General features: G+C 47.9%; 1 protein-coding gene across 5 annotated transcripts in view; it reads left to right on the top strand.

The window, feature by feature from the left end:
• RBM10 (RNA binding motif protein 10) overlaps positions 1–21,167 on the top strand; it is a 28,655-nt gene that overhangs the window by 1,241 nt on the left and 6,247 nt on the right. For 2 of the 5 annotated variants that reach the window (XM_008575001.1, XM_008575002.1), the window contains exons 2-8: positions 1,398–1,539; positions 11,492–11,675; positions 13,207–13,437; positions 15,341–15,410; positions 17,236–17,309; positions 18,729–18,815; positions 21,041–21,101. In XM_008575001.1, the coding sequence (XP_008573223.1) occupies positions 1,523–1,539; positions 11,492–11,675; positions 13,207–13,437; positions 15,341–15,410; positions 17,236–17,309; positions 18,729–18,815; positions 21,041–21,101 (724 nt within the window). In that variant the 5' untranslated portion in view covers positions 1,398–1,522. Of the gene's footprint in view, positions 1–1,395; positions 1,540–11,491; positions 11,676–13,206; positions 13,438–15,340; positions 15,411–17,235; positions 17,310–18,728; positions 18,816–21,040; positions 21,102–21,167 lie in introns of all 5 variants that reach the window. The other 3 variants (XM_008575003.1, XM_008575004.1, XM_008575005.1) reach the window with 2 other exon arrangements.

Raw genomic sequence — 21,167 nt, 5'->3', positions numbered from 1 at the left:
CTGGTCCTTATCCATGGAGGGGCTGCCTTGTGACTGGCCCTAACCCAATTACTGTGTGGGGAGGGAGGGTAAGGAATGTGTGTAACTTAGCGCCCCTTCTTTTTTTTTTTTTTTTTATAAAAGATGACCGGTAAGGGGATCTTAACCCTTGACTTGGTGTTGTCAGCACCACGCTCACCCAGTGAGCGAACCGGCCATCCCTATATGGGATCCGAACCTGTGGCCTTGGTGTTATCAGCACCACACTCTCCCGAGTGAGCCACGGGCCGGCCCTAGCGCCCCTTCTTTGGTGGAGTTTGTATCTGTGTCACTGACGCTCATCCATTGAAAGGGAGCTAAGTGTGTGATTATGGCCCTTACTGAGGGTTCCCTCTGTGATTTTGGCCCTTAGTTATTTGGAGCTCGTGTCTGTGACTTTGACTACTTTCTGTTGAATGCCAGTATGTGACTCTAGTCCCTTTGCCACAATCTGTTGAGGGTTTTATATCTGGCTCTGAGCCACTGGGGCCCCTGGCTGTGATTCTCTTACCCATCTGAGAGCAGATAACTCTGGTTCCCTGGGGATTGAGGAGGAAGAGAAAATTGGTGTGTGTACACGGAGGAAAGGTGTGGTAGCAACCTAGTGTTGGGCAGGTGCTGTTACTGCCTGGCTTTACCTGATTCCTGTTCAGAGGGTGGGGCCTGAAGATTCTAGGATATATCCTGGAATATTTGGGCTCAGATCCCTGGAGAGAGAGCCACCTTGGGACCCGGCTGCACATAAGAGACAGGGCTTAGGACTGACCCAGCAGCCATGTGAGGGCAGAGTCTGTGTTGGCCTCCAGCCCAGGGAGGCGGCAGCTGTCTCATTGCCAAGTTAGCCCCTTAACACCCCCCCCAAGGGCCTTCGTGGTCTCCTGCTGCCTTGTAGGGGGCACCCAGCATCTTATTGGGAGGATGAAATGGTACTTTGGGGCCCATGGAAGGAGCCTGGTAGGTGCCTGGGACTCCCAGTTGTTGTGAAGTCTTGCTTCCTTGTCTAATGTGCCTAATCTTAGGCAAGTCATTTAGCACTGGGAGTCCCCTCCTCCCCAGCAGGCAACCCCAGGCTTGAACTTGTCTACCAGTCTCAGATGGTAAAGCCCTGATCCCACAGTGGGTGGCCCCACCAGTTCTCTGCAGGATGCCTCCTGTCAGATGAAAGCCTTTGTGTTTTCTAGGGCAGTGGGCTCTAGCCTCGTGTTTGTGGAGAAAGGAAGGAGCAGGCCAAGCAGGGGCTGCCTTCCCACTCTGATCCACAGGAGCACTAGGAGTTGGAAAACAGTGACCCTGGGCTGAGCCTTGACAATGAGGGTTTCTCAAGGAGGCCCTCTCTGCCCCAACTGCCTTTACCCCTTTCTTCCTTCCACTCTCCCCAGAGTCCCTGCAGGAGGCATCACCCAGACTGGCAGATCATGGTGGCAGCAGTGGGGGTGGCTGGGAAGTGAAACGGAGCCAGCGGCTGAGGAGGGGCCCCCGCAGCCCCCGCAGGCCCTATCAGGACATGGAGTATGAACGACGGTGAGTTATCCAGTCCCACCTCTCCCAAGCAGCCTAGGCTTGTCCTTGTGTGAGAACTGATCCAGGGAGGTACAAGGAGATGGCTTCCAGGCAGAGGAAACAACGCAGCAGATGATTGGTTTCTTTTCGGCAGACATGTATTTGACACCTGTTGTGATCTGGGACCTGTGTTAGGCTCTGGGAGTGCAGTGATGAATGAGACAGATAAGACTGTAGCCTTCTCAGTACTGGGTCTCACGTGGGAGACCACACAGTTTACAGGTGGTTACAAAACAGCTGGATGGGTACCATGGTTGGGTGTGAGGGTGGGAAGGGATGAAGAGAAAGGGAGGGATTGAGGCTGATGCCCAGGTTTCCAGCTTCGGTGACCCAGATAGGTATGTGGTATCATTCGCCAAGGTGAAGGCAGCCACTGCAGGAGGAAGAGGAGAGGCAGAGGCCGGGGTCAAAGTCAGGGCTGTAGCCTGAGCTTTAAGGGATGTGTGGGAATGGTGCCTTCAAAGTCAGGAATTTGCCCAGGACAAGTATGGAGCAAGCCGGGTCAGATAGTGGGAGACTCCAGGGTGGGCTGCATTTGGCATGTACTTGTCTTGGAATGGATGTTCTCGTACAGTTATTTTTTTCAACTCTGGTATGAACAAGAAGCAGTTGGGACACTGGGTAAAATACAGAGGTCTTGGGTAAAATAACGTGATCCTTCGCCATCCTGTTGGATCACCCCAGAAGATTTGGAAGCAGGCAATCTATCCATGATATTTTAAGATTGCTTAGGAAAGCAGACCTAACTCTCCCAGAAAGCCTCTATTGAGAGTCAATAGATTTATAAAACATCAGGGAAAAAATAATTTTTAAAATATCTTACAAAAAAGGTTTCTTCTACTACCACTTCTTTTAAAAATGTAGAATTATAATATTTTGTTTTCTGAAAAGTGAGCCCAAATTTGAGATGTGGTCATCATCTAGTGTTGTTCAGTCTTGACTTTTTAAAAAATGTCTTTTGAAAGGCATTCGATTTTGGATAATATTCACTAGACATGTTCTGTGACCATCTCTGAGTTTGAGTAGGTGACATACTTGCTTCAGACTTTATCACCAAGTAAAGCCACTGGCTTTCTTTTGGTTTTAAAGGACCTCAAATATAGAGGTTTGAGTTGATCAGACTTTCCAGTTCAAGGTAAGTTTCTGTCATTGGTCAGCACAAGGCCTCCTCTTGCTATGTTTATTTTTTTGTTTTTATTCCCAGTTCATACCTCTGTGGGCAGCTGCCCTGTGGTGTTTGATATATATCCTTCTAAAATATGTAGGTGGGTTTTTTTTTTTTTTTTGAGTGTCTGTGTTTTCAATGTAACAAATGGCATAGTGCTAAAGTCTTTGTTCTGCTTCCTAAACTTTGTATTTCTCAGTGCTACATTTTTAAGATCTGTCTGTATTGCTGTGTGTATTAGTGCTTTGCTTCTAATTGCTGCCAAGGGCACCATGGGATGTGCCTACTGTATTTTACTTAATGATTCTCCCAAGGGAATCATCATTTCGATGAGCTAAAATCATCACTTTCTTGCCTTATCATTTGTGCTTTCAGAATCTTCTTTTTTCCTATCCTGGATCATAAAGATTCTTTTACTCTATAGTTTTACCTTTTGCATTTGGGTCTTTAATTCATCTAGAGTCCACTTTTGAATATGGTATAAGGTAGGTTCTGGTTTTATTTTCCTTCGTATAGTTGGCAGTTTTCTCAGTACTGCCTCCTAAATAGTCCATTCTTTCTCTATTGATTTGTGGTACCTCATCTGATTTCAGTTTCCCTTGTGTATATGGATCTGTCCTGAGTGATCTAATTAGTTCCATTGGTCTATTTGCTTATTCTTGTAGAACCTTACTGTTTTTATTATTATGGCTTTATAGAATATCTTAATAGCTCCCTTTATGTTCTTATTTTTCAATGTTGATTTAGCCATTTGTGGAACTTTATTCTATATAAAAAGTTTATCATGACCCTTAAAGACACTCAACAAGAATTTTGATCAAGATTGCATTGAATTTCTGTATTAATTTGGGTAAATTGTCATCTTTGTAAGTAGTCATCTCATCCAAGACCTGTATGGATAATATTTTAAAATTCATTCAAAGGGCAAAGAAATCTCAATAAATGAAAATATATGTCCTGTGTATTCTTTGTTAAAGTAATCCCTAGGTATTTCAGTACTTTTCGTTGACATCTTTTTTAAAAAATATATTTTTTATGATGCTATTTGATGGTGTAGAGGAAAGCTGTTAATTTCTGTAAGTTATCTTATCTTTGCTGTACTATTGCTGTACTACTGCTGTACTATTATTATTTCTAATAGTTCATTGTTGAGTCTGATGGTCTTTCTAAGTAGTCAGTCATGTTGTATGCAAATTTATCCTGTCGCTTCTTATTTCTTTTTCTTATAGCATTGCTCAGGACTTTTAGTACCATGTTAAATACAAGTAGTATCAGTGATACTGGGTGCACAAATTAAGATTCACTTTGGCTAGTTGTGACAGAAAATCCAAAGAATAATGGCTTAAACAAGATAGTTTACTTTTTTTTCTCATGAAAGCAGTCTGCAGATAGGCAGCCAGTCCAGGGTTGATAGTCCAGAGCTGATAGGCAGCCCCTTCTGCATAGCCATCTTCAGCACATGGCACTCGAGGCAGCAGGAGAAGGAAGAAGGGAATAAAAGGGCATGCCTTCTCCTTCTAAGAACACTTCTTGGAAGTTTTATGTGATATTTCTATTTACTTCCCATTTGCCAGAATTTAGCCACATGGTCAATATTCTGGATAGCCATGTGCCCAGCTAAAAACACTGGGAGTTCTATAATTAAGACTATTGGGGGCCAGATACAGTAGGCATCTTTATTTTGTCTCTGATCTTAAAAGGAATGTCTAAAGTTTTTCTGTTAAATATGACATGTGCAGTAAGTTTTTAGAATGTAGCCTTTAATAAATCAAGAAAATTCTCTAATCTTAGTTTGCTAAAAGTGATCATAAATGAGTACTGAACTTCATAATCATGTGATTCTTTTTCTCCTTTTGCCCACTAATTTCATAAATTGCATTAAATTACATCCTTGGCATTCACGAGCTATGCCCTACTTGATCATGGTATGTAGGTGTATGTTTATAACTTATTTTGAAAAAATTTCAAATTTACAGAAAACTTGCAAGAAAAAGTATAATGAGCTCCCATATATCCTCTACCCAGAATCACTAATGTAAGTATTTTGCCACATTTGCTTTATCACTCTGTATCGACACACACTCACTCACTCACACACACACACACACACACACACACACTCAACTATTATTTTCTGAATTATTTGAGTTAGTGGTAGACACGACCCTTTAAGTCTGGCAGCACACATGTCTAAGAACAAGGACTTTCTCTTCCATACCACAGTACACTTATCAGGAAATTTAACAATGATATAATATTTTTATTTTGTATAAAGCCCATATTCAGATATCATCAGTTGTCTTGCTAATGTCCTCTATAGCTGGTTTTCCCCAATCTAGGATCCAATCCAAGATTACAAATTGCCTAAATTTAGTCTCCTTTAATCTGGGACAGTTATTCAATCTCTGTCTTTTTTTGATGGTGACGTATTTTAAGGTCAGTTGTTTTGTAGAATGTTTCTTAATTTGGGTATTTCTAATGCTTACCCATGAATTTTGGGCAGAAAAGTTAAGTGATTTGTGTATTTTTTAAATCACTGTTAGATTTAATTGGCTATTGTATTTTTTAGGATATTTGCATATGTGTCAGTGAAATGGTCCTATAATTTTCTTTTCCGTATTTATCTGGCATCGAATCAAGGTAGCCTCAGGACATGAATTGGGCAGCCTTTGCTATTTCTCTTTATTGGAGAAACTTGTATAATAATTAGCTGTACCTTGAAAACTTGGTAGAACTCACCTTTAAAAGCATCTGGGCCTGGGTTTTTGATTACCATTTTGTCTTTTCTGCCAATTTTGGCACTTTATGTTTTATAGAAATACACTCATTTTGTGGAGGTCCTCGTATATTGTGATTCAGTCCAGCTTCCTAGAAATGCATTATAAAAGAGGCCTATCTTTGAAAGGTGTTTATTCAGAGTGCTCTGTGGCCAATTAAAAGTATCCCTCACTATCCAAATATGTTCCCTTCCTGAGTTTAGATAGCAACAGTTCAATACCTCAATTTATTTGGTTTGGATCTTGGGTGTAAGAGGGGTCAGGATTTCATCTGAAAATTTGTTCACATGTGTTCAGTTCTTGAATTCTTTTTTTTGGTGGCTGGCCGGTATGGGGATCCAAACTCTTTTACCTTGGTGTTATAACACTGTTATAACTCTAACCAACTGAGCCAACCGGCCAGCCATCAGTTCTTGAATTCTGATAGCTATAATTCACATAGTGAGGGATACCTATAGTAAACAAAGACGGGAGAAAATATTGATTGTATGAAAATCCTTAAAAATACTCAGATCACTGACGATTTCTTGTCTAGGCATTTATTGTAAGGAAACAATTTGGGTTCCCTGCTGGGCTTATGGGGACAGGGACTTCATTTTGTTAACAGCTGTATCCCCAGCACCTAGAACAGTGCCTACACATAGCGAATGTTACTTTTAATACTTGCTGAATGAATAAATGAATGAAAAACCCATTATAAAAGTTGGAAACCAAAATGTCTGGAAACATTTTTAAAAGATATTTTCCCCATTTGTTACTTATCTTTTAACTTTATGGTGTTTTTACAGTTTTTTGGGTGGGGGTAGCTGGCCAGCAAGGGGATCCGAACCCTTGACCTTGGTGTTATCAGCACCACACTCTACTGAGTGAGCTAACTGTCCAGCCCTGTTTTTCCAATATTTTAGAATGAAATATCAAGGATATAGCAAAGTTGAAAGAATTTTACAGTGAAAACCTATATACCCACCCAGTAGATTCTACCATTAACATTTTACCATACTTGCTTTATCACATGCTTATTTCCAAGTTCGTGGTGTTTTTTTTACAACCTAGATATTTTTAATTTTTCCAAAGCCAGATTTATCCATTTTTTCTTGTATGACTTCTGGATTTTGTCCTGCTGAGGAAGATCTTCCCCATTCTTGAGGTGACAAATTTTTTTCCTATGTTTTCTTTCTAATTCTTTTTTTCTAAAATGAAAAAGATTTATACATTGTATTATGTCAACACAATCCATGGGATCCATCATCCTTATGTAGCTCACATAAGGTCCCAACAAGACTTAATCTTCACTATACTACAGCTCCAAGTCACTCCACATCCCACCAGACCCTGTCTCCCCTCTCCATGCATCCAACATGGTCCTCTTTCTAATATTTTTGTGGTTTCTGTTTGAGGATTTAAATTTTCGATCCATCTGGAATTTATTTGGTATGAGAAGTGATAGATAACTTAATTTTCTTAGGGGTCAACACATTTTTTTCTGTAAAGGGCCAGATGATAAATATTTTTGGCTTTGAAGATCATACAGTCTCTGTTGCAGCTATTCAACTGAAAGCAGTCATAGACAACACGTAAACGAAGGGTGTAACTGTGTTCCAGTAAAACTTTAAGGTGACTGGATTTGGCCCACTGGCTATACTTTGCTTATCCCTGGGCCAGATAGTTATCACAACTATTATTTATTGACTAATCAATTTCCCCCCTGTTAATTTACAACCTTTGGCTAATACTAAATTTCCATGTGTGCTTTTGTGTTCTATGGACTCTATTCTGTTTCACTGATCTGTCCATTCATGTCTTAATTGATCTAGCTTTATAATGTTTTAATACTTGATACAGCTTTCTCCCCTTGTTAGTCTTTTTTCTTTTTTGAGGCTAGAACTACATGCCAAAGTTTTTTTTTAAATAGAATTTTTCTGACTGAATTGTTTCTTGTCATTTGCTGTTTTAAACAGTACTGTAGTGAACAACATTTTTACATATGTGCAAGTGCATCTGTGTATTAAATCCCCAGAAGTAGAATTGAGGGTATATAGATTTTTAGTTTTGCCAGCTGTTGCCCAATTCCCCTCTGCAGTGATTGTTCCATTTTTACTCCTACCAGCAATGTGAGTGCCTGTTTCCCATACAGGCTTGCCAACAGAGTTCGTTGTTCAAACATCTGGACTTTTACAAATCTGTTGGGTTAAAAATGTTCTACTGCCAATCTTCCTTACAGAAGAATTCCACATAATATATCTAGATACTCCTCCCTCCAGGAGGCAACAGAGCTTAATTCCCCTCCTCGAGTGTGGGCTGGTCTTAATGACTCACTGCCAAAGAATAGAGTATGGAAAGGGAAAAATAGAAATTTTACAGGGAAGAAACCTGGCAGGCACTGTCTTAATCAGTGGTAAGTGATGTTAATATCATGTATTCCCTGCTGTGATACAATCAGAATGGTATCTCACTTTTATTGTATGTGTCTCCAAAATAACAAAACAAAACAACCCCATAACCTCAATTCTTTTTTTTTTTTTTTTTTTTTTTTTTGTCTTTTGTCTTTTTTCCGTGTCCGGCAGCGGATCGCAACCCTCAGTGTTGCCCCCGTACCGGACCGGGGCCCGGCAACGGGATCGCAAGCCTCGGTGTTGCTCCCGCGCCTCGCTCAGCCAGTGAGCGGGAACCGGTCTGTATATGGGATCCGAACCCTCGGACGGGAGCGCTGCCGCGCTTCCCAAGCGGCGCCCCATCCAGTGCGCCACCGGGCCGGCCCCCATAACCTCAATTCTTTTTTTTTTTTTTTGTCTTTTGTCTTTTTTCCGTGTCCGGCAGCGGATCGCAACCCTCAGTGTTGCCCCCGTACCGGACCGGGGCCCGGCAACGGGATCGCAAGCCTCGGTGTTGCTCCCGCGCCTCGCTCAGCCAGTGAGCGGGAACCGGTCTGTATATGGGATCCGAACCCTCGGACGGGAGCGCTGCCGCGCTTCCCAAGCGGCGCACCATCCAGTGCGCCACCGGGCCGGCCCCCATAACCTCAATTCTAATCACGAGAACACATCACACAAAACCAAGTTGAGGGGCATTCTACAAAATATCTGACCAGTACTCTTCAAAACTGTTAGGATCTTAAAAAAAAAAACCAAGGACTGAGAAACTTTCACAGGCCAGAGGAGACTAAGGAGACATGATGATGAAATGCGGTGTGGTATTCTGGATTAAATCCTGGAACAGAAAAAGGATAGTAGTGAGAAAACTGGTGGAATCCTAATAAAGTCTGTAGTTTAGTTAATTTCTTAGTTTTGACAAATGTGCCATGGTTCTGTTAATATTAGGAGAAGCTGGGTGAAGGGGATATGGGGATTAATCATTGATCTTTTCTATAAATCTAAAATTATTTCAAAATAAGAAGTTTGACTTCATCGAGACTAGAAACTTTTGTATATCAAAGGACACTATCAAAAGAGTGAAAAGAGCCCACAGAATGAGAGAACATATTTATAAATCATATATCTGGTAAGGTATTACTATCCAGAATATATGAAGAACTCTTACAACAACAAAAAAACAGCCCAATTGAAAATTGGGCAAAGAACTTGAATAGATATTTCTCCAATGAAGATATATAAATGGTCAATAAGCACAGGAAAAGATGCAAAATAATAAGTGTTGGTGAGAATGTGGAGAAATTGGAGCCCTTGTGCATTGCTGGTGGTAAAATGGTGCAGCTGTTAGGGAAAACAGTTTGGTAGTTCCTCAAAAAGTTAAACAGAATTATCATATTATCCAGCAATTCTACTCCTAGGTATATACCCAAAAGAATTGAAAGTAGGGATTCAAACAAATGATTGTACACCAGCATTAATAGCAGCATTATTCACAATATCCAAAACAACCAATAGATGGAAACGACTCAAGTGTCCATTACCAGTTGAATGGATAAATAAAATGCAGAGTATACATAAAATAGAATATTGTTCAGCCATAAAAAGAAAAGTCTGATACGTGCTAGAGCATAGATGAACCTTGAAAACATTATGCTAGGTGAAGTAATTATACACACAGGGACAAATATATAATTCCACATATAAGAGTTACCTAGAATAGACAAATTCATAGAGACAGAAGAACAGAGGTTGCAGGGTAGGGTTGGGAGTTATTGTTTAATGGGTGCAGAGTTTCTGTTTGGGATGATGAAAAGTTTCCAGAAATAGTGGTGACAGTTGCAAAACATTGTGTATGTACTTAATGCCACTGAATTAATTATATACTTAAAGATGGTTAAAATGGTACATTTTATGTTGTGTATATTTTGCCACAATAAAAAATGATTTAGGAAAAAATATACAAAAATTAAAAATTAAAATTTGTTTAAAAACAGTCTATCCAGTGTAGTTTTAATTTTCATCTTTCATTATGAGTGAGATCATCTTTTCACATACAAATCATTTGTATTTCTTTTTTGTACATTCTGTTCATTTCCTTTTCCCGTATTTTTTCCAAGTTAATTGTTTGTCTTCAACTCACTTTGTGATGCTTTTTGTTTTTCTGTTTCTCTTTTTTTCTTAACAGAAGTATTTTATTTTTATATAGTTGAATTTAATAATCTTTTCTTTGATGGCTTGTGGTTTGGGGTCATAGTTTAACCCATTTCAAGATTATAATGAAATTAGCCTGTGTTTCCTTCTTTTACTTTTATGGTTTCATTTCTTCCATTTAAATCTTTGATGACTTTCAAATGTATCCTGGTATATATGTGAAGTATAGTCATAAGATCTTGCACATATCCAGGTATTTATCCTTTTGATGCAGTCATACTAGGGATCTTCCCATTTTCTAAGCAGTGGTTATCTGAATACAGGCACGGTATTTATTACTGCATATTAATTTTGTACTCTGCAGCCTTACTGATTTATTTTATTATTTGTAATCATTTTTTCAGTTGATTCTCTTACGCTTTGAAAGCATACCCTTGTATCATCTACAAATAATAATTTTACCTTCTCTTTTCCAGCTTTTAACCCCTTTTCTTCCTTCCCTTGTTTAATTGCTTCAGTTAGCATCTTTAGAATAATGTTAAAAATGGTATTGATAATAGACATCCTAGTGTTGTTCCTGACCAGGATTGGAATCCTGCTAGTAGCATTCTTCTATGGGGTCTATTTTCTCTTGCTTGCCCATGTTTTATTTTTTAAAATACACACGTATTGGTTGCTTTTAGAATACTTTTCTAGTCATTATTTTTTCCAAAATATAATTGTTGAGCACTTACTGAGTACTAGGCCACTATGCTGAGCTCTAGGGAATATGGTAGTGAGCCAAGCAGGTGTGGTCCCCTCACTTCTTGGAATTCACAGTCCAGTAATTTTCTAACTCATAAGAGAAATGCAAATTAAATCAACTTTGAGATACTTATTTTACAACTAATTGCAGTAGGAGCAATTTTAACAAAAGAGCTGCCAGTGCTAGCAAGGTGACCATGCAGCAGAGGGGCAGGGTGGCACTGTGCCTGATGAGATGGAGAGGGAGAGAGGTTGGCAGGGACCTCCACCCTCAGGCCCTATGGGACCTTGGTGAGCATTGTGGTGTTGTATCTTGAGACTAAGAGGGAGCCTCTGAAGGGAGTGATATGGTTGGGTTTGCTTGGCTTTGCCTTAGAGAACACTCCATTTGGGATTTGGGATGTAAAGACTGAACTGGGGGAGGCCTGGGTAGAGGTGGGGAGACTGGTCAGGGGGCCACAACTGAGGTGCCCATGAAGGAAGGCTGAAGCATGGGTCAGAGGTGAAGGAGGGATGGAGAGTGGCGGGTTGGATTTGAGAGACATGTGGGAGTCAGCTGGCCCCGAGCGAGTGGTAAGGATTTAGGAATCCTTATCTGGGGGTGGAACTGAGGGTCCAGAGGGAGTAGGTGGGTAGGGGTCACCCTTGCCTCTTACACCTTTCAGAAAGGGTGGCCCTCTAATCCCTCCACATCCTTCTTCCCCTAGAGGTGGTCGTGGTGACAGGACCGGTCGTTATGGAGCCACCGACCGCTCACAGGATGACGGAGGGGAGAACCGCAGCCGAGACCATGACTATCGGGACATGGACTACCGTTCATATCCCCGCGAGTACGGCAGCCAGGAGGGCAAGCACGACTATGATGACTCATCGGAGGAGCAGAGTGCGGAGGTGAGGGCAGGGCTGCTACAGGGCCTCTGTGTCTGCTGCAGCACCATGTGCAGGCAGCTCTCTGCTCCCATGCCTTCAGACTGTGCTCGGTGGCTTTGCCTCACCTGGAGGGTCTGTCCTCACTTCCTTCTCTGAGGGCTTCTCTCCCGAGCTGGGTCTCCCTGCCTTCCACACGCTTGGCTCTATACTTTGAGGGCCCCTGGCCACTACCTCTTTCCTTTCCTCCCTCTTGTTCACTGTGAGCCCTGTACTGCCTGCTCCCAGCCAGTTTGGGCACTGTCTCTTCCATGGGACCTGGTGTCTGGGGTTGAGAGGGCAGCCAGGGGACTGGCTGTCACCAAGCTGAGCAGCTCTAGAAGGCCAACCATGGGCATTCCCAGTAGTGACATGGCCCCTAGACAGAAGGGAAGGACCCCTGGTGGGGAGCCAGTTCCATGTTCGGTAGTTACCGCCAGTCTGAGGGGTGAGATGTGATGTTCTCCATTAGGGAGCCCCCATCCAAGGGGGAGCAACAGCTTTGCCTTAGGAACCCCAGTTTGAGGGGGAAGTCAGGGCCCTCGTCCAAGCAAGCAGGCAGGTCTCCTGGTCAGCAGGGTGGGAAGGGCACTCTTGCAAGCCCAGTGCTGGGGGGCAGGGTGTGAGCTGCCTACTGCCCTCTGGAGGGATTGGTGCAAAGGCCCCCGTGGTGGACCACTAGCTTTGATGGGGGCCCAGGGTATGAGGGCAGCCAGGCTTCCCCAGTGGCATCTGTCAAGCTGTGCTTGGGTGTCTCCAGCAGCACTGGGAGGGCCCTGGGCAGGACCATTGGCAAGCATGGGAGTGGAGTTATCTGGCTCTGGCCCTCCTGCAGGAGGGAGGGGTGTGGCCCTAGGCCCAACCTGCTTAGTCCTGGAATGGATGGGTTGGGCAACAACCAAGAACCCAGCAACCACACCCTGTTTTGAGGGTGACTGATGGTGATAGAGGACTGTCCAGGCTGAGGATTGGGGACTGAGAGGTAGTGTCTGTGGTCCCATACCTTTACCAGTCCTTGCTGGCTGGCTCTGGCCGAAATCTGAAGCTATTTCTATGCCCCCAGCTTGGTTGGAGGGCCCAGGCCCAGGCTGGGAACTGTAGGAGACATGTGGCATTCTGTGGCACAGGGAACAATTGTGCACATATCAGCTGACTGTCAAGGGAGGAGGGGGAGAAAGTGAGGACAGGGGCTGGTATGCAGACTCCAGGCCATCTCGCCCCAAGGAGGTTTAAGCTGTGTCTCATCACCTGCCTTTGGGAGTTCCTCCTCCATGCCAGTACTGCCACCCCTCTCTTCCTAATCCCCAGAGGTAGACCCCAGAAGTCTGTGGAGAATTTCCAGCCCCAGAAAGGTTGCAGTCCAGGGCCTACCCACCCTGTGTGCCTAAACCTTTAGCCGGAGCCCGCCCACCCCTGGCTTTCAGAGCCTGCCTACCACAGAGAGCCAGCGGCCAGCCCCTAGGCCCACCCAGACTGACTGCCTGTCTGGGGTCTCTCATCTCATTCTGTCGGCCAGGATTCCTACGAGGCCTCCCCGGGCTCCGAGACTCAGCGTAGGCGGCGGCGGCGGCACAGGCATAGCCCCACCGGCCCGCCAGGCTTCCCCCGAGACGGCGACTATCGGGACCAGGACTATCGGACCGAGCAAGGGGAGGAGGAGGATGAGGAGGAGGAGGAGGAGGAGGAGGAGAAGGCCAGTAACATCGTCATGCTGAGGATGCTGCCACAGGCAGCCACTGAGGATGACGTACGTGCCCCCCATGGCCCCAGGCAGGCGGCAGAGCAGGAGGCCAGGCTGGGTCTCCTCCAGGGTCCTCAACTTCTCCCCACCCATCCCTCACCCCCAACCTCAGCACCTTTCATCCCTTCTCCCCCACCAGCTCTTGTGCCCCAGCACCCATCCATCCTCTATGGGCAGGCCCCCTTAGCTCCCAGACTGGAGGGAGGAGTGTCAGATAGGCCGGCTTGGCCAAGGGGTGGCAGCCAGGGGTGTCTGGCAAGGGGAGGTGTGGGAGGGAGAAGAGCATTTCTCCTGCACATTCCACTGGTCGTCCATCCATTCTGCATGTGTGCATCAAGGGCCAGACACTCACCAGGCTCAGTACTGGCTATTGCTGGTGGCAGAGATGATGCCGGGACCCTGCAACTGTGGGGATGCAGGGGGAGATTGGGATTTCTTGACATTTCATTCTCTCCTACCCCCTTTTGTCAGCAGCATCACATCTCATCACTGGTCTGGCCACAGAGCCTTGGGTAGCTGCTGACAGCCTCCTTGCCTGTTTTCCTTTGTGACATTCTTGCCCTTCCACCTTCCTCCCTTTTCTCCTGTTGCCTTCTCATACAGACTTCTCATAATGAGCCACATTAAAACCCCAAGAGGGCACTGGATACCTTCCTGACTAGTCTCCCTAATTCTGGTCCTTCTTAGTCCATTCCACCCCCTGTGAATTTTTTGATCAGCTCTCCTCTGAAATATGTTGGCTGCCCATTTTGTAGCAAAGAAATCCCACCTGTGTATTTGAGGGCTTCTAAAGTCCAGCCCCCCTGCCCTGTTCAGGGTCAGACAGTAGCTGATTGCTGACATTTGTTGAGGATTTTACTGCAGGGTGGACCACCTGCCAGGTCTGATTTAATCCTCACATTGGCTCTGCAGGGATGGTACTCTTTATGTTCTGTGCTACGGATGAGGAAACCAGGCCCTAAGCAGCAAAGTGACTTTTCCCACTCTCCATAGCCAACGAGTGGCAGAGCAGAGTTGGGGCCTGGACCTGGGAAGCTGGACCCCAGAGCCCACTTTCTTGCTGCTTCCTGAGCTCCCCCTGAGTGTTTGGAGTCCTGATAAGCTCTTGTGTGTGTCTTTTCTTTATATCTTCACTTGTGCATGTGTGCATGCATGTGTGCACACGCAGCTAATCTCTTGACTATCATACCTGATGAGGCAGCTGAGGCCCAGAAGTATGAAGACTCCTTCCCGAGAATGCCCAGCATAGGCTCCCCATCTTCCATGAGAGGCTGCACTAACCTAGAGACCCTCCTTACCTGGTCCAAATCCTAAGTTCCTTCTGCAGCTTCCTTCTGGTTTACTTCATCCAGGAAGCTTTCCAAACCCCACGACTACACCTTTTTGTCTCTGCCCTAAGTTACTGCTACACCATGGTCCAGGGCACATGGCTGGGATTTGCTCAGTCTCCTGTCCTCCCCAGTTTGGTATTTGTGTCATGGGTCTCTTTTGATGCAGGCCGGGGAGGGGGGCTGGTAATCCCCTTGCAAAGGACAAGAACTGCATCCCAGCTTGCCTGGCTTTGTGGCTGCCACCAAGGCCATTGTCGATCGCCCTACCCACCGTTCTTGAGTTGCTGGCTCGCTTGCTGTCATATTGTTTTCCATGCCCCGAGGTTCATCTTGCTGCCATTCTTTACCCTGCACTGCCCCTTTCTTCACTTGACTCACTTTCTGCAAGTCTGGGGCCGAAAGCTGAGGCTGGGTGCTGCTGGGTCTGGGGCTGTTGTCACTCAGGGCAACAGCTCTGAAAGAGGCAGAGGAGACTGTGCACATTGCCAATGACCCCTCGGGGTCCGGAGGCCTCCAGTAACCTCAGACACCTAGCAGCCCCCGTGTTGAGCCTGCACACTCTGTATCTCCCCGTACAGATCCGTGGCCAGCTGCAGTCCCACGGTGTGCAAGCACGGGAGGTCCGGTTGATGCGGAACAAATCCTCAGGTGAGCTTTTGTTCCCAGTGCCCCCCCCTTCCGCTGGCCAGCCTCAGCCTCCGATTGCCCTCCTGCCTCTGCCTTCTCCCTCCCCCTCCCTCCCACACCTTCCTGCCACAGTCGGGAATGGGCAGCTTGGGGGGTACCCCTTCTTCTCTCCCTCTCCCTCCCCCTCTTCTCACAGCTCCAGCCGACAACCTCTTCCCTGGGGCTGTCGGGGAGAGGCTGCAGCTCTGAGCTGAGTGCTCCCCTGGGGCAGGGCCAGGGCCAGAGCCAGGCTCCGGGGAACCTCCTCTTTGGGGCTCTTGAGTATCTGAAATGGTAAAAAAAAAAACCCCAACACAGTGCCTTCCCTCTCCTTTTTTTGCCTTCCTCTCCTCCTTGCTCTCCCCTACATTTTTCTGGTAACAGTATCTGACCACAAAGTAGGTCTTACATGGCCCCACCCATGTGTCCCAAGAGGGGAGGCAGGGTATGGCTCTTATCCAAGGGCACATCCCAAGGAGCAGCCAGGACTTTCTGGCCTCGCCTGTTCCTTCCTTCCCTCCTGCAGGCTGCTTGGAGCTGGCCTGAGGTTAGCAGGGTGGTGGGGGGGGGAGTTGTCTCTGCAGGACCTCTGGCCAGGCTCCCCAAGGCAGGCACAGTGGGGCCTCACTCTGCCTGGGCTTCTCTCTCCATCTCTCAGTCTCTCTCCTCCCCACACCTCCATCTCTCTCTCCCTTGCCCTCCTCGTCCCCCCTTCTCCACTCCTCCTCTTCCCATATCCCCTTCTCTTTCCCTTTTTCTCCCCCCCCCATTATATCATTCCATCTCCTTTTGTGCATCCTAATGGTTATTCTTTTGGAGTTCAAGCATGCCCCCCAAGTCTTCCCTGTGTATCTGCCTCTAAAGAAAATGCTTTCCTGAGGCTGCAAGCCCTGAATGCCTTTCCCAACCCTAGTCAGGCCTGGAGTCTCTCTTGGTGGCATATAGGTCTTGCTCTGCTTCACCCCAACTAGACCACACACTGACAGATACTGGGTCTCTCTCCTCGAGGAGGTGTCCCATGTGCAGCCCTCTTGATGGCCTTGGGCACTTCTCCCAGGCACCCACCAGTTCTTACCTCTAAGGTTCTTCCGGCCAATCCCGGCTGCCATTCTCCTTCTGGCTAGGAGGACCTGGACTGTTTGTGGCTATAGTCTCCCCACCGTGGCCCTGAGGGAGCTCCCTAGCAAGGCCCACCTCTCTTGCACTGTGGTGAGGCTGAGGTGAGATCGTGTCCCAAACCACCCCATGTTGGGAGCCTTCCTAGCCTCACGGAGCAGGCTAGCCCAGCTTCTCTTTTGCTCCTTTGATTCAGCGCCTGTTACAGGACCCCTCCTGGGTGTCCCTGGCCTTGTGCTGGGCCCGTCATTGAGTTAGGTATTCTGGCACATGTGGAGCCAGCAGCCTGCCCACTTTCCTCCCTCTTTCCTTCTCTGGAGACAGATCTCTCTCTGTATCCCTTTCCTCCCAGCTGCTTCTCTCTGTCTCTGTCACCCCAGGCTGGCCAGGCAGCTCTCCCTGAGCCCTGTCTCTCTGTCTCTCTTCCCAATTGGTATATGTGTCTCTTCCCTGACCCTGACCTCACTTCTACTCTGTTTTCCTCCCTCCCCCTTCCCCGCCCCTCCTGGCCATCTCCCACACCCACTAGTCTTTATCTCTCTGATTGCTTCTTTCTCTTCCTTTCCTCCTTTCTCCTCTTCCCCTTCCCTCTCTGCCCCAGTCCTCTCCCCTCGGGTCCCACCCCCGGGAACGCCGTGTGTCCAAAGCTGTTGACTAACCCACTGCGTCTGTATCTGAATGCTGTCTCCAGGTCAGAGCCGGGGCTTCGCCTTCGTCGAGTTTAGTCACTTGCAGGACGCTACACGATGGATGGAAGCCAATCAGGTTGCTTTGCCGCACTTGAACCCCCCCCCAAACAAATACTACTTTGTAATCGAGCGCTCCCCATCGCCTGATTCTTATGGACACAGTTCCCTGCCCTGTGGCCCTGTGTTCCATCCCCCTGCCCCCTCTCTCCCCCTTCCTGTCCCTCACTATCTCTTCTTCCCATCTCTCGCTACCCCACTGGGCTTCCCATCCAGAGCCCACACTCACCACTGGCCCCTCTGCCAGGCACTAGCGCTGCCCCTCCACCTCTCCCGGCTGAGTTTTCTGAGAAAGAGTTGCCGGAGGGTGGGGGGGGGCCGGTTCTTTCACCCACTCCCCAGGGGGCAGGGTGGGTCCCGGGGGACCACCCTGCTCTGGTGTTAGCCAGAGCCAGGACTCCATTCCACGCTCAAGACCACTCAAAGACCCACCACTGGGGAACTTAGCTATGGGCGCATTAATTAGCAAGACCCGTTTTGTCAGCCCTCTCCCTGCATGTGAATTTGGCCCTTTGATTTCCATGCAAGGGACAGCACTGCTCTGTCGATCTAAAGTTCCAGTCAAGTGTGAGAGTTTCCTTAATACCATGGACTCACTTTGCTCTCCCCTGCCCTTCCCACTGCACCTCCCCATCCGCAGTATGCACCGCTTCAGGCAGCTTCTCAGCCAGGAGCCCTGTGCTATCAGGAATGGAGGGAGCCTGCTCCCCAGCCTGGCAGGGGATCCTAACCCAGCAGCTTTGGGCCGTTCTGAGACCCAATGATCTGCTCTGATCACCCACCCCTAGCCCAGATCACTGGTGTAGGGCACTGGAAGAAAAGCTTCAGGGGAGGAAGGGGCACATGTAGTGCAATGGGGGATTCCGGCAGAGGCAGCCCCGGGGCGAGTTCTGCAGGGTCGCTAGGTTAGTGCGATGGGCCCAGGACCCAGCCAGCCATGGGAAGACGGCCTCATGGCAGGAACTTCCTTCTGTTAAATATGGCTCTTTCTTTTTCCCCTTCTCCAGCACTAGCGCGCGTGCGCTCTCTCTCTGTCTCTCCCCTCCTCTTCTTCTCCTCCCGGTCTCCCCTCACCCCCAAGTGTAGCCTGTGTAGTGCTGGCCCTGGGTGTGGCCTGGCAGTGTCAGGGCCAAGTGGGGGGCTCTCCCCACTGTCCGGCAAGTGTTGGTCAGCTGAGCACTGTACGCCTGGTGGTGTATGTCCACGTGTGTGCGTGCGTATGCGCAGAAAAGCAGCGAGCAGCTGCGCCCGAGAGCTGTGGCGCTTTCCCTCCCTCCCTCCCTCCCCTCCTTCTTCCCTCCGTCCGTTCTCCGACCTCCCTCCGTTCCCTGTCCCTCATCCATCCAGCTGAAGGGCTCGCTCACTTTCTTCTCCTGTGCTGAGACGGTGCGTGGGGCACTGCTGCCTGGGCCTCACTGCACTCTGCCTTTTCCCACAGCACTCCCTCAACATCCTGGGCCAGAAGGTGTCAATGCACTACAGCGACCCCAAGCCCAAGATCAATGAGGACTGGCTGTGTAATAAGGTACAGGGGCGGTGGGCAGCCGTGGCCATGGATAGAAACAGCAACAGCAGTGGCGGTAGCATCTCTCTCTGGGGCCTGTGAGGAGGTGTGGGTGTTGAGGCCTGGCACAGCTTGGGTAGTCACCATGCCTAGCTAGCCAGCCATCTGCCAGCCAGCTAGCTGTTCACAAGCGTATACTGATGAGTGTTCACTCAGTGCTAGGCTCTGCCCTCCTAAAACACAGTCTTGCCTGGAATCCCAGGAGACTTTTAAGGAACTATTTATGTAAACAGCTCATTTGTGACAGTGTAGGCATAATGTGGTGTGTAGAATGTGGCCTTTGGAGCCAGATGGAAGTTAGCCTATCCCAGATCTGCCTTGATTTTGGTCAAGGTGTTTAGCCTCTCTTTGCCTCACTTTCTCCACCTCTGGAATACGAAAACTAATAATAACTGTCTCCAAGGCTTCTGGAGTTAAACTGTGTTGGTGAGAGGGTAGAATGACACCTGGCCCACAGTTACCAAAGTCTTTGTGTTTGCTGTCATCATGAAAGAAAAGCACAGAGTGCCCTGAGAGCCTATATCAGGTGACTCAACCTTGAAGAGCACTCTGACAAAGCTGTGTCAAACCTGAGACTAGAGGGTACAGGATGTAGGTTTTGTAGTCACCTCCATATTGCTTAAGAGGAAGCTGAGGCTCAGAGAGGCAGAACCATGGGTGAGCCATGGCTGTGACTTGCTCCTGATCACAGGAACCACAGGTGCCACAGTGACTTCAGGTCTGCCCTTGGGGCCGCTTTGCAATTCCACGTCCCCACCTCCCACAGCCATCTGTCAGCCTGAAACCCAATGGGGAGACTGAGAGCTTGTGGAAGCCCTGACCCCATCCTCAAATAGCTGTCTGCCTACTCAGGGGGTGCGGCATCTCTTTGTTAAAAAGAAAAAAAAGTCCTAGCAGAGGGCAGGTGCTCAACCTCTGGAGAGGTAGGGACAAAGTGATAGTGGAACATCATCCCTCCTGTGTTTTCAGATATTCCTCGAAACCAAGGAATTTTCTTAGACTCCTTCCCCTCCTTTATCCCCCACTTCCTGTTGGTCATCAGGTCCTGTCGCTTCCATCACAGAAATGCCACCTTCCCTCCCTCGCCATTCCCGCTGCTCATGCCAACCCTCACGCCTTCTCACCCAGTCGTCATGGAGCCCTCTCTGGTACGCTGGCCTCTTGCCTCTTTCCCCTGCCTTCTCTCCTGTAACATTCCTGAAACTCAGCTCCCACCATGCCCTCCTTCTCAGCTTCGAACCCTTAGCCACTGTGAGCTTGAGTGTAAGATTCTCCGTTACCTGGCGTCATCTTCCCTCCCCAGTCTCAGCTTTTGCTTCTCCCCTTACCCTCCTACACCAGCTATGGAAAATCCATTGTTCCCTCTGCTAGGAATCCCTTTCCAGCAAAACTAAACTTCTGGGCACCCCAGATCAAGCATCCCTGCTTCTGTGCAGCCCCCCACCCTGACTGTCTCCAGCTGAGTAAGCTGCGCCCCTCTTGGCCCATTCTCCTCCCTGAACCCCTGCAGGTGGGCAGTCCACACAGACTGATCTGCCCCTCTTTGTGCTAAATCTGCCTCCCTGCTGTTAGGCCATGAGGGCAGAGGCCATGTCCTGGCCACATGGGACAGGCCTGGCACAGGAACAATGCTTAGTACCTAACTGTGGAACAGAGATAGGTGGAGCTGGGGGGGGTGGTCTCTGGAGGGTGGAACATCCAAGGGAAATTTCTCAAGAGTAGCAGGATCCAACCCAGTCCTAGAGATAAAGGAGAGATGGGGGTCTGGCAAGAGGATACTGGCTTCTAGGAATGAAATATTGAAGGTTTCTTTTGAATAGAGGTGCAAGTTTTGAGAAGAGGAACCTGCTAAAGGGATTTGGGGGTTGGGGGGGTGGTCCTGGGAGTTGGTAGACTTGAGGAGGCAGAGGGAGGAGAGAAGGCAGCAGTTGTCAATGGAGGGAGGGGAGCTGTTGTTGATTCTTGAGCTGAGGAAGTGCCACTGAGGACAGATTAGAGACCATGTAAAGGGAAGACTCACAGAACTGTGAATGACAGCAAAAGTTCCAGAAGGCCCCTGCTACCCCTAACCTTGGGACCTTCCCTCCCGGGGCATTGTGGGGTTCCCTGGTGGATCTCTGGATCTAAGTTTTGAGGGTGTGATGGAAAGCCCTGCTCCCTCTGATGGCCTGGCCTGTGCCTCACAGTGTGGAGTCCAGAACTTCAAACGCCGTGAGAAGTGCTTCAAATGTGGCGTACCCAAGTCGGGTAAGGCCCGCATACCATACCTCAGAGTGTGGGGGTGGGGAGGAGGGGAAGGGGCCAGTGCTCAGG

This window comes from Galeopterus variegatus, unplaced genomic scaffold, assembly GCF_000696425.1.
Source record: "Galeopterus variegatus unplaced genomic scaffold, G_variegatus-3.0.2 Scaffold1127, whole genome shotgun sequence".
In the NCBI taxonomy this organism is placed as follows: domain Eukaryota; kingdom Metazoa; phylum Chordata; class Mammalia; order Dermoptera; family Cynocephalidae; genus Galeopterus; species Galeopterus variegatus.
This window is presented reverse-complemented; position numbering and strand designations above follow the sequence as displayed.